Here is a 13,767-nt window from a genome sequence, read left to right as displayed (position 1 = left end):
TCATTGTGATGTTATCTATCTTCACCACAAATGACTTCCCCAACAGATTATGTCTCCATACTTGAAGACAATTCACTACTATTGTCATATATTTATCATGAACGAGATACCTGCTTTCTCGATCCTGTAACTTGCTACCCTCAAAATCTATGGGGTGACCATAATTCATCAAAACTCCTACTATGGAAAAATCAGATGCATTTGTCTACACCTCAAATGGTCTTTCCTAATATGGCAATTTCAATATGGGATTTTTCACACTCTTATGTTTGATCTTTTCAAATGAAAGTCTACTCTACTCTATCCACTACCCATCATTTTTCCTTCCTTAGTAAGTTTATCAATGGGTAGGCTATCTTCAAATAACCCTCCATGAACTTCTGGTAGTAATTGGTCATCCTAGTGAAGGCCCTCACATCATGCACATTACAAGGCTCTTCCCAATCTACTATCACCTTTATCTTCTTAGGGTCCATGTGAATACATCCTTGGCCAACCCAATGACCCAGAAATGGTATCTCCTTTTGGGCGAACATGCACTTGGTCTTATTTAAGTACAGTTGATGCTACCTCAATGCCTAAAAGACCTGTGTCAAATGTTTCTTATGTTCTTCCAAATGACCGTTGAACACTATGATATCATCGAATTATACCAAAAACAAACTTATTCAAGAATGGATATAGAACCTCATTCATCAAGGTAAAAAATATAGCAAGAGCATTACACAAACCAAAAGGCATAACTAGGAATTCATAACTTCCATACCTTGTTACCATGGTTGTCTTTGTTTCATCACCCTCTATTATTCAAACCTAATAGTAACCATGTCTCAAATATAGCTTCATGAACACTTTGGCCTTAACTAAATTGTCAAAGCAATCCACTGCTAGTGGAAGGGGATACCAATTCTTCACGGTTTGCTTGTTCAAGGCTCAATAGTCCTTGTACATCCTCAACTCATTTCTATCCTTCTTCTTCTCGAATAGTATAGGAGCACCATAAGGGGATCAGGAAGGATGAATGAATCCTACATCTATCAACTTTGTCAATTGATGACTCAACTCATCCAACTTCGGTCCTAACAACCTATAAGGAGCTCATGTTGGTGGTAAAGTACTAGGTTCAAGCTCAATGCATTGGTCCACTCCATCATCTCCCACTTCCTTGATGATTGTTGCATATATTTAGGCATCCTCCTTCCATGTTTCTTTCTTCATGCTTAGTGCATACACAAGTTGTACACTCATTTTATTGATCTCATGTACAAAACCCATGTCTTGTTGTCATCCAAAATAATGATTCAATCCATCCATGATATCTGAACCACTCGAATTCCTCTTATGATATCCTACCCTAATATCACCTCAAAATCATCCATAAAAATCACTATGAAATCTAAAATTCCATTCCGACCATCAATCTCAACTGGCATATCTACTACCAATCTTATCATTTCTTTAGCTTTGGATTTGACTACTTTCATAGTTGTCCTTCTCACAATTACTTTCAATCTTCAACCCAAGTTGCTCTGCCAAACTTACCCTTAAGAAATTGTGTGAGGTGGCTATGTCAACAAGCACAAGTATTTCCTTCTTGTTGATTCCCATCTTCACAAAGCACAACATTTCCCTTTGGTTGCCTTGTTCCTTTCCTAAGACACCTATCCTCTTAACAATATCTTTAAATGAACATGAACCAAAAAAACCAAACATACCTCTTAGCTTGCACATCTTCATCTTGGCTATTTTGTTGAACTGTTCAACTTCCACTTGCATGTAAAGTGGCAACTTAGATACCACTTGTCATGACCCCATGACCTCCTACGATTACAAGGTCCTTTGTGAGCACACCATGATCCCTCGAGCATGTGGAACTGATGTGTTTCACAATTACCTAGGATAAGACAATGTTAATTCACCCAGACTATGGCTCGCAATATATTACCCATGTCAATATATATATTATATTAAGTGCAAAATTTCATCAATGTAGAATAAAAATAATATTATCACTCCCACTTCAGTTAACTTCAATATCCAAATCCCAAAACATATACCACATAAACCTCTCCCCACCCGTTTGACCCCACTCAGGTCACTTGGCACCCTACTTGGGTCATTGCCACCCTAATTGGCTAGGCTTGGTTTGGTTGCAAGGTTCACTCAAGTGTACATGATCATAGGCCCCAAGCTACTCCATTCAACTCCCCTTGTATTCCTTCTCACCCTCTTTCAAACTTGTTCCAAGTCTCTTCGCTACATGACTTTAGTTGGTGTTATTGGATGATCCTATTCACATCGCGTGGTTATGTTATATATACGGGTTGTGCCTATCTCTGCGTAGTTTCCATCACATGTGTTTGGTTCGACTCATGCTCATGGGTTGTGTGCCTTGGGCTGGGTTGACCTCCCTTATTCCACCCAAGCACTCACACGTTAGACCCATTCCACTCATTCCTCTTGATTGTTCCACCTTATCTCAGCTGGCATGCCTTTAGGTATGGGTTTGGTCTTTTAGTCCATGACTTTTCCCATTGCTTGCCCTGCCATGCCACCAAGCGGACATGCCAATTCCTGCTTCTCACTTTTTAGACACATGCTTTGTCATATATTTTCGCAAACTGCGTGATATATTTGATGCATTGCATTTCTTGCGACAATGGTGTTGCCCATGGCACCTTATCTCACAAGGCTTCTAGGGTGCACACTTGGTGCATGGATGAAATAGGGGTGTGCCTTGGCACCCTATGGCTTGACACTTACCATCCACTTAATAATTATTGATAATTAAAGTAAAATTTTGGAGGCTTTATTACAAAATAGACATGCCTATTAACATAATAATACCAATTTATTTTAATTTATTAGTGAACATTTATATAATTCAAAAAAAAATAACAATTATGCAAGGACTAAATACATCATAAAATACAAAAAAAATATAACCTCAAAAGGTAGTTATCATTGTGCAAGGATTAGATGTATCAAAAAGATAAACAAATCCTCTTTAACTAGGCCATCCAAGATGACCCTTAGTGGGTGAAAAATTGTTGTAGGAAATCTCTTTTAATGTTGATTTTTTACTTGGGCTAGGAATTTTTTGGAAACACCTTGAAATTCTCCACGGCATCCCTTATTTCTTTTGACTTAGTTGCTAGGGAATTACTTTTGTTTGTTGGTCAATGTTGATGTTATTAGAGTGAAGTTTTATTGTTGGAATGGGTTTAGGGACTTTTTGGAAACACCTTGAAATTCTCCACGACATCCCTTATTTCTTTTGATTTAGTTGCTAAGGAATTACTTTTGTTTGTTGGTCAATGTTGATGTTATTAGAGTGAAGTTTTATTGTTGGAATGGGTTTAGGGACGAATATGTTAGTCTCTCTATTTTTGTTCTACTCTTATGGGTGTCAAAGAATTTAAGCAAGTTTAGCTTATTGAGTTCTTACATTGTAATGCAACTCAAAGGTTGATTCCAAATTGAAAATATTGTTGTCTCCTTATGGATTTTTTTGACTAAGGTGTTGTATATCATGTTGTCTAAATCGAGGCTCATTGATTGATTTGTTGTTTCAATGGATTTGGGATTTGTCTTCTAGATATTGGTCAAAGGGTTTCACAAGTGTAATGCCCTTTTTTCACCAAAAAGTTTCCATGTTATTGTACACTTTAGGATTCTTCATAATTGTGTTTAACATTGTTGAGGATAACAGAAGCATTCTCTATTTAGGTCATATACACCCATGGACTCTCTCTCTTCAAACACTGATCTGGCTAAGAAATTTAACTTTGAATTTACATTATTGGATTTTGAGTCTCACACCCTATCTCAAATTTTTTATTTTTATTTTTCTTTTACCTAAAAAAAATAACAATAAAACAAACACAACTTAATATTCTATGTTGTGTGTAGAAATGAATTTGTAAATAATTTATGAAATAGTATCTAAATAAAAATGAAAAATAAGCTTGAGAGACAAAAGTTCAACAATTCAAACATATTTCAAATATACACATTTAACAATATCTTATTAAAAAAAAATAACAAACCTCATTAAAAATAAATAAAAATTTCTAAAACCATTCCTATGAAAAAGAACCAAAAAGCATTACTTCAAATATACACATTTAACGATATTTTATTTAAAAAATAAAATAACAAACCTAATTAATAAAACAAAAAAATCTAAAACCATTCCTATGAAAAAGAACCAAAGAGCATCCCGAGTTAATAAAATTTAAAAAAATTAAAAAAATAAAAAATAAAAATGAATCTTCGCATAACTCCAAAAAAAAAAATCAAAAACCATTCAGCGAAGAGCAAAAAAAACATTGTCAATAAAAATAAGAAAATTATAAAAATTAAAATTAAAATAATAATAATAAATCTTCCCCATAACTCCCAAAAAAAAGCCTTCCTTCATCTAGATTAATGAAAAAGTTAAAAATTCATTAAAAATAATAATGAATCTTCTCATGTAACTCCCAAAAAAAACCTTCTTTCATCTTGGACTAATGAAAAAGAAGAGTGACTCACCCACCATTTCACATAACTCCCCAAAAAAACCTTCTTTCATCTTGGATTAATGAAGAAGAAAAGTGACTCACCCACCATTACAACCCCAGAATATTTATGAAAAAGTCAGTCATTTTTCGATTCGAAAATTTAATAATAAAAAAACATCTATACCCGCACCCTCATTATTAATTTCAAATTTCAAATATATATATATATATATATATATTCAATTTTAAATAAAAATAACATATTAATAAATCTCTTCTCGCCAAGCTAATATGCATTATGCTATCCATCTTTAACGCTATCAATCATGTTCTGTAGTAGCTGTCAGAGGAAGGAAGATTCAAAGTTGCTCACATTCTTTAAAGCCCACTAGTCCTTCTCAAGCCTTTTTTAGCCCCTTTTCATTCACATGGAACAAGCCTGTTAAAATCTAATCATCATTCCCATGAAAAACCAAACCTTTGAAATAAAATCCCTTGGGAAAGAACAAGCCTGTTATAAAAATACCATTTTTTTAACTTTTGTTGTTATGTGAAAATCTTCAACCGCGCAAACACACAGGCAACTTCCAGTGATGATGCATGGCAAAATCTTAGTGAGAACATAAGAAATACCAATCTATATTAAACCTGGGAAATACAGATTTGAATCGTGGACAGCAACTCAACATTAATGTCATTGAATTAATCAATAAGAATTGGCAGGTTCATTGTTGTCCATAAAAGAAATTTCCCCTTCCACCTAACATGCCTTGTCAGAAAATATTGGATTTTAATGTGGAGTGTTCAAATGTCAAGGTAGACTGATTGCAAACACGCTGGAAATAGCAGCTTGGTCAAAGGTTTGTACTTACCGGCATTTACACGAAATTTTGGAGATTGAAAACGTTGAATTATTTCCCGGTACTGCTGTTAGTGGTTGGTCATCCTGCGCTCAACACCAGAAACGTAGAACAATAGATATGCTTTATAGCCAATTTCGAGGCCATTTATCTTTTCCTGGGCACAATGCGCACTTTGAATTCCTTCTCCTGAATTGGGTTGACCTGAACTTTGGCAAAAGTTGCTGTTTTGGGGCATTTTCAAAGCGGATTTTGGCGCAGAAACTGTTCTCTGGAGGAATTTGATGGCTTTGGGAACATGTTGGCCAAAAAGGATCATGTGGGTGTGTGTTTGAACCAGTAAATATTAGCTGGTCATTGAATGAATTGCTGATTTCGATTCAATTTTATTGGGAATTTTATGCTGTTTATGAATGGAGGATTGGAGCAAATTCATCAGCTTGATTTATATACTGGTGCTCCTGAAGAGATTCGTAGGACTTTCAGCTGCATTTAATCAGTGAATGAGAGTCATTGTATGGTGGAGCTGGAACAACGAATATGGCAGAGGCCAAGAGGTTGGCTGAGCAGGCAGTTGAGGCACTTGGACGAGGCTTCGATATAACAAATGATTTTAGGCTTAAATTCTGCAGAAATCATGTGATAGAATTGAATGACAAGCATAGGCAAAATATTGCCATTCCTGGAGGCCCATTGATACCAAATGTGTCAAGGGATATCAAGTGCGATAAAGGAGAACGGATACGGTATACATCAGATTTTTTGGAGTTCAACCAGGTTGGTGCAGTTGTAGTCAGTATATATATGTAACTGTAACTGTAACTGACTAAGGTCTTTCATAAGCACTGTCAATTAATCTGGTGATATGGCACATAGTTCTCTGATTGGTTGATGCTTTGTCTGTGTATGATGTTTTCATGGCATTGCTCCAGGTAATTGTCCAATTATTTGGGGAAACACATGGTTCAAACTCAATATTCCAGAGTGGCTTGTAGGAAGCATATCACTAATATTCTAGAGTGGTTTGTAGGAAGCATAGCAGCTACTAAACCCTTCTCTGCCACCCCAGAAGTTGGGGCGTTCTCAAAATGATATAGGACCACCTTTTTCAGTGGAGCTTCATATAATAGGGCATGGTAAACTAAATTTTAATTTTGAGCTGGTAAAGTTTAGGTCTCCATGCTAATTAGGCGCCCACATTTTCAACATAGCTTGGAAAGTTTACACCAAATGCTTACCAATTTGTTATCATTGTTTTATTTTTTGCTCATATAAGTCCTAGACGCCCGGCATGATCCTAAAAGGTCAACCCAATAAGCCCTGATCAGTACTTCCAATGAATCCAGTAACTTGCGATGCTTAAGAAAATGGATTGCTCAACAAAATCATATCAAGCTGCAATTGGATATCCAGACCATTCCCATAAACCTAAAATATTTATGAATTTCTGCAATTACAGGTCTGACGTATCACCTTTGCATATATAGTCCTTAATCACTCCCGTAATAAATCAAAAAGCCAGATGCTACCAGGAAAAGTTCACAGTTGGACCAGATCTTTGCACCTTTAGGAGTAAAAGCTCCGTAGAATATGTCTTATATATGAAGGAAAAATAACACATCCTTTTATTATAGTTGATGGAGCTCAGTATTCGAATTGATGCGAGAAACTGAATTGGTACAGGGGGCTCTACCAGCAAGTTCTTATACTCTAAATTGGTCATTTATAACAGGCCCTTGTTATTGAATGGTTGAGTTTTCTCCAATATTTCAGAATAAAAGTAGATTACAAAATTGGTTTTAAAAATTAGAAAAGCCGGATTCTTCCTGCAAGCTCTGTTATTTTCTGTTCCTCTGGAACAGGTTCTCTGCTTTTCAAAATTTATATTGCCCCTTAATTTTTGCGAAAGAGAAAGTAGCCTAAAGGTAAATTTAAAACATATAAAAGTGACATAAATTCTTGCTATGATATATCTTTATTCTTATATGTCTGTACTGAAGGTTGGATACAGGAGATTAAATTATGACCTTATAAGATCAAGTTGTTTGTTAAACAGATGTCAGAGCTATGGAATCAGAAATCCTCTATACAAGGAAAGATTCCTTCAGGTCACTTCAATACCATGTATGGACTGACAGGGTCCTGGCAGGCAGATGCTACCGAAACAAAATCCTTAGCATTTGATGGCATCTTTATCTCTCTTTACAATCTTCACCTTACAAGGTTTCCATCAGTTCTCAAGGAAAAAGTCAAGAAAGAAGTCCCATCTTCTTGGGAACCGGAAGCCATTGCAAGGTCGGGTTCGTATTTTATGTCTTGATTCTGCTAATAAAAGAACTTCATTAATTATTATCTAAATAGTTTCAATGAGTAAATACATGGAATTTCCATGTGCAGGTTTATTAGAACTTACGGAACCCACATAATTGTGGGTCTGGAAGTTGGAGGTCAAGATGTAGCATTAGTGAGGCAGAATCATTCTTCCTGTATACCAGCTTTTCTACTTAAGAGGCATCTGGAAAATCTAGGGGATCAGTTGTTTACAGAGTCCTGTAATCTATTGCCCATGAATCTGAAGCACAGAGAATACAAACAGAAGGCAAGACTTCTCCATTGGTTTAAGTATTCTGGATTTTGACTATCTGAAGGTTGCTTTCTTTTTTATCTGGTTATATCTTTCTTGAGACCTATGCATGCGAGTGATTTTAGCTTGATTTGGTACAGGTTCCTGAGGCTTTTAAAAACGTTTTTCAACCAAATCCTGTTCTTCTGGACAGCTTTTCAGCCACATCAAGTAAAAATGTAAGTCTTGACTATAATCTAAATTACATCTACCTGGATGTGATCATCCCTTCCTGAGAAAAGGGAAATATCAATAGCATAGTATACTATTTGATTTCTCCTTATGCACAGATGGGATAAAATACTTGGACAAAAATTAAGGAGAGCAGTCTATGACAAAATATATCAATTCCACTGATTTTTTTTCATTTCAACTAACATAAGAAAATCTGGTTCAGGGGTTGACAGTCATATGCTCTAAAAGAGGAGGATTGGTATCTTTGCCGTCACATAGTGAATGGCTTCTTACAGTGCCCACCAATCCAGATGTTATACGATTTAGATTCATGCCTATAACATCTCTTCTAACTGGTGTTCCTGGCAGTGGCTTTCTGAATCAAGCAATCAATCTATACCTTCGATGTAAGTATGATGAAAAAATCTAAGAAAGTACTCGTCTATATCAGAATAAATCTAGTCATCAAATGTATTCTCAAAGAATGATAACTTATATGGCGAAATTCAGCTTCCATTTACCAATTCTATTGCTGATTATCAGAATCGATCTAGTACTTAAATGTATTCTCAAAGAAGTGATAACTATTATAGCAAATTTCAGCTTCCATTTATCAATTTTATTGCTGATTTTAAAATTATAAGCTATAGAGAATCAGGGCTCTAAACTGCAGATGAATTGGATTCCCACGTACCCTACATCGTTTGGGAGCTCCATATTGGCTGGTTGTGTAACACTCCTACTGACCTGGGGCATGCTTCAATCATCTACATTTGTGAGAAAAATTGTAAACAACCATTAGTTCACTTTTGCATGCCTTGAGGAGAGGGTAACCCTGCCTGTATGGTGTTCACTCGTATGTGTTGGTCATCAAAACCCCTGCTCCAGTGACTTGGGGCAATTCTTCATGTTACCTCCAAATACTTGTGTGCTATCTTACATGTTTGTATCTTGATATTCATTCACTATTTCCAATTTTTTTCTCAGATTCAGAGTTAGATACAATACACCAAATCGTCTAGTGTGAAATATAAGATGACTTTTATTCCTTCCTTCCACCTTTTTTTCTCTTATTTGTTCAAAGTTTCAAACCCCTTACCTTCGCAGAATTTTTGAGGGAAATGTTTTGTATAATGAAACATTTGATGCCTCATTAGTTCCATGGGCTTTAGAAAATAACATAATTATGTATGGATAGATTTAAAGCCTTTAACCAAAGTTCTAGATTTTTTCATGTGGAACTGCTAATCTTGATTTATTTCTGCAGACAAGCCTCCTATCGATGATTTGCAGTACTTCTTAGAATTCCAAGTTCATCTGCAATGGGCTCCATTGCACAACGAGCTACCACTTGGGCCTCCAAGGAAAGGAGTTCTATGTCCCTCTATTAAATTTAGTTTGATGGGCCCAAAACTTTACATCAGCACAGCTCAGGTATGTATCCATTCTCTCTTGACTCATCTGATATAGAGTTGGAAGCAAAGATCTCTTAATATTACCACTATGATAAGTCTGTCTACTCAAATTTCAGACCGAGATAATAAGTCTGTCTTCTCAAATTTCAGACCAAGATATTGTTGTTACATCGCTAGTAACTTATAGGGAAACAAATACAGCTTTGGAAGTCTTGATATCTACCGTGTTTACAGTTATGAATCTGTGGTCTTGATAAACACAGGTCTCAGTTGGTAAAAGTCTTGTCACCGGGCTCCGACTGTATCTTGAAGGAATGAAGTGCAACAGGTTGGCAATACACCTCCAACATCTTTCTACTATTCCAAAGATTCTCCAACCTCGTTGGAATGAGTCTGTCATTTCTCATCCCTCAAGGTGGAGAGGATCAGATGAGAATGATACAAATTATTTTGAGCCTGTTCAGAGTAAGACCTATTCTCATGTGTGCACAATGCCCATCCAGTATGACCCCAATTGGGCCTCAGAAGGTGGGGGTGTTTATGTTGTAACTGGTGCTCAACTACAGGTTAAAGGAACTGGGACTAAGAATGTGTTGCATCTGCGTCTGCTTTTCACAAGGATACCCAATTGCAGTATCGAAAAGTCTGTTTGGGGTCATGCACCAGCAGTGTCACAGAGATCAGGGTTCCTCTCAACGCTTTCAACGTTCAGCTCTACCTTCGCAACATCTCAGCCACAAAGCAAGCCCGTTCCTGTTGTGTTAAATTCAGCAATTTATCCCAAGGGCCCACCGGTGCCGGTCCGGTCCCCTAAACTCCTCAAATGTGTAGAGACTGCAGAAATCATCAAGGGGCCTCAAGACAGCCCTGGACATTGGTTATTGACTGCAGCTAAATTGGATCTGGATAGAGGTAAAATATCTTTACATGGCGAATTCTCACTTCTCAATTATTGCACTTAAGATCAGGCTACCCATTTCTCACTCTGCAGTGTCCTGAAGGGAAGAGATGGCTTTCTACAGTCTTAACATCACCTTAGAATCCCAACAAAAACATGTTATTGGGTTTTTCACATTTGAAGAATCCATATCCTGTGAAAAGGGAGATATTCCAAATTTTTATTGGAGTAGACCATGAATAGCTCTGTTTCAAGATCGCGTATAGACCATGAAAAACCCTCTTTCAAGATCGGGTATATCCTCCAGCTAAATTGGGTCCTATTGTGAATGTGTGAAAATTAGCTCTGGTGTCATAAGTTGGGTGAAATTGTAAATTTTAGCGTTGAAGGCCAAAATCTTACCGTTTGGTATGTGCTGAAGGAGCCATGGGATAGCTGTGAGGGCCTTAATTGACAGCATTTTTGTGCAGAAGTGATACAAATTTCCATGTGCATTTCTGGTCCAGGAGATTACTTTCTATCATCCGTGGCCCGTTGTCATTAGAATGTCTGGTGTCATGAATCCTTCTCTGCTCTCTCTACTGTCTTGTTCTAGCCTTGTCATTACAGGAACGAGCGGTTCTGGTTCTAAGCAATAGCTCAATGCATAAAGCGTAATCTGTCTGTATGATTAATATGATTGCCTTCCAATAGAGGTTGGTTAAAAGTTCTGTTATGGTTGTATTGTCTCTCTTTGGCTGAAGTACAGTATTTTTCATGACACACTGATAAAATTTCCAGGGTGGTCCTTAATAAGCTGTAACTTTTGCTTCGTTCTTCAATATGATGTTCTTTTAACTATGCTAGCAAGACTATGTTGAATATGTAGGCTATGCTGTTCTTTTAACTATGCTAGTAAGACTATGTTGAATATGTAGGTATGTAGACTGGGACTGAGTTTATATAGTATTGTTAAAGGCATATTTGGAAAAGGCAGAAGGTTCGAATCTTCATTCTTTCACTAATAAATCAAAAGTAAAATTTATTAATGAAATATTTATTCATAATTCATTAATATGATAACAAATAATTCTACTGGGTAAATTAATTACATTTAAAAGAACAGAGGCAATATTTCTGTAACACAATAATTAAAATATAAAAATAAATAAAATGTAAAGTAAGATTTAAAAATATTACTAAATATTAATTAATATATACATAATCAATATAAATCCATTAAATTGAGAATATATATATATATATATATAATCCATATAAATCCATTAAATTGAGATTATATATATATATATATATATATATATATATATATAATAATTATTTAAAAGTTATCAAATCACAAAAAAATATTTATTTATGATTTGTAATAAATAAGGTAAAATAATTTTTTTTTAAATTGCCAAATCACAAAAATTTTATTGTTGTTTTTAAAATCCTATGAATAATCAAAATAAATTGTCTTTCTATGTCAAAAAATAAATTAGTTCATTTTAAAATACTAATAATATGTTACAATGTATATTACAAAGTGTTGGCAAAATTGTCATAAATGGCAAAGGGTGTTGAAGGTATGTTTGTTGAAGATTTTTTGTGTTAGTCTAAACTACAATTAATGCATGCAATCTGCTGACTAGTATGAGTACGTCAAATGGCTAGTATGAATTTGAGATGAATATGTTGATGGCTAGTATGAGTATGTCAAATGGCTAGTATGAATTTGATATGAATATGTTGATGACTCTGTGTTTGTATCATGGCTTTGTGTTTATATTGTTGCCAATACTCCTATGTAAAGTTTTGAATGAGTATGAAATTGTTTATTGCTTGTCAAAGGTGCGACCATCATTGTTGGCAGATGTTGTCATGTAAATGCTTGCATATGTTGTTATGGTTGATGTATTGCTAGAGAGTATGTTGAGGTGCATTGCTTAATGATGAGAGGTTGAGTATGTGATGCTTATTGAGAGATCTTTAGGTACAAATCACATAAAGAAACTATAAGTCTACATGTTTTGAACCATCCAGTGAGGTTCATTGTAAGAGAAAAAAATTTAGCCGGTTAAATTTGATAATATTATTAATAAATAATATTTTCATATAAAGAAAATGGTTAGATTTAACTAAATAAATAATATTTTAATATAAAGAAATAATTGTTAATATTGAATTAAATAAAATAATGAATCAAAAAGAAAATTTGAATGAAATGAATATCTAAAAATAAAAATAAAAATAATATTTAGGTCAAACCTAATAAAAAATAAAACAATAAATATAATAAATATAATAATATAATAATATAATAATATAATAAAATAAAAATAATATTTGGGTCAAACTTAAATAGTCAAAAAAATCAATTCTAAAAACTTAAAAATAAATAAAAATAATAAATGGTCAAACTTAAAAATGATTTAGTTCAAACCTAAATAATCGAAACACTAAATAAAAATAATATTTAGGTGTTGAATCCACTGCAAGGATTTTTTGAATTTTTTTCCCTAACCACGTGTCCAGGCAATTCCTTGCTTCGGTATCCTTCTTCAACTAAAAATAGTAATAAGAAAATGAAAATGATATATATATATATATATATATATATATATATATATATATATATATATATAGGAGTTGTCTTTAGTGCGACTTTTTGGAGATTCCGGTGACGAATCCGGTAGAAAAAATTGAGGTTAAATCTTGATTTGCATTATTTAAAATGGTTTTTTAACTGCATATTTGGATTCAGCACCCTGAAATACCCCTAGGACGCTTTGATTGTGCAGAAATTAGCTATCAAACTTGCGATTTCGATAAATTGCTACCGGATTTTAGAGAAATTTGACCGGAAAAACCCACTGGAAAAGCTTCCAAAAAGTCTCACTAAAGACAACTCCTATATATATATATCTATCAAATTAACTCAATTTTATTATTTAAACCCAAAAACTAAAATAATATGCTAAATAAATAAATAAATATTATAAAAACTTAGCAATACAAGGTAGGGATCCAACACCTACCAATACTTCAACCATCATCTCTATTCAAATTGATATGCCTACTTTCAATTTCCAAGGCCTCTCTAAGCTTACGGTGATTAAAATGGTCAATCCTTGCAATGACTCTTGCCTCTTCAATGCAGATGTGATGGTTTGCCTTTTCTGCATGTTCTACCAAAGCGGAGGAGCGAGACCTTCCATGTTTGATGTCAGTTGTGTGCTCAAGAATCCACTGATTAATTGAGTGGTTAGTTTCACTAATATACTGAGTCCCATAGGAGCAAGGGATGACA

General features: G+C 34.7%; 1 protein-coding gene across 1 annotated transcript; it reads left to right on the top strand.

Annotated features, from left to right (window-relative positions):
* The first annotated feature begins 5,258 nt into the window (after positions 1 to 5,258).
* On the top strand, positions 5,259 to 11,185 carry LOC149250823 (MACPF domain-containing protein At1g14780-like). Its single transcript, XM_089459249.1, has 7 exons — positions 5,259 to 6,142; positions 7,422 to 7,660; positions 7,763 to 7,964; positions 8,090 to 8,167; positions 8,386 to 8,569; positions 9,430 to 9,596; positions 9,841 to 11,185. The coding sequence occupies exons 1-7, from the start codon at positions 5,906 to 5,908 to the stop codon at positions 10,537 to 10,539; spliced, it is 1,806 nt and encodes a 601-aa protein (XP_089315375.1). The 5' UTR covers positions 5,259 to 5,905; the 3' UTR covers positions 10,540 to 11,185.
* The last annotated feature ends 2,582 nt before the right edge of the window (positions 11,186 to 13,767 follow it).

The sequence above is a fragment of the Pinus tabuliformis genome, chromosome 7, assembly GCF_031772625.1.
Source record: "Pinus tabuliformis cultivar Carrire ecotype Pingquan chromosome 7, CPIR1, whole genome shotgun sequence".
Classification (NCBI taxonomy): domain Eukaryota; kingdom Viridiplantae; phylum Streptophyta; class Pinopsida; order Pinales; family Pinaceae; genus Pinus; species Pinus tabuliformis.
This window is presented reverse-complemented; position numbering and strand designations above follow the sequence as displayed.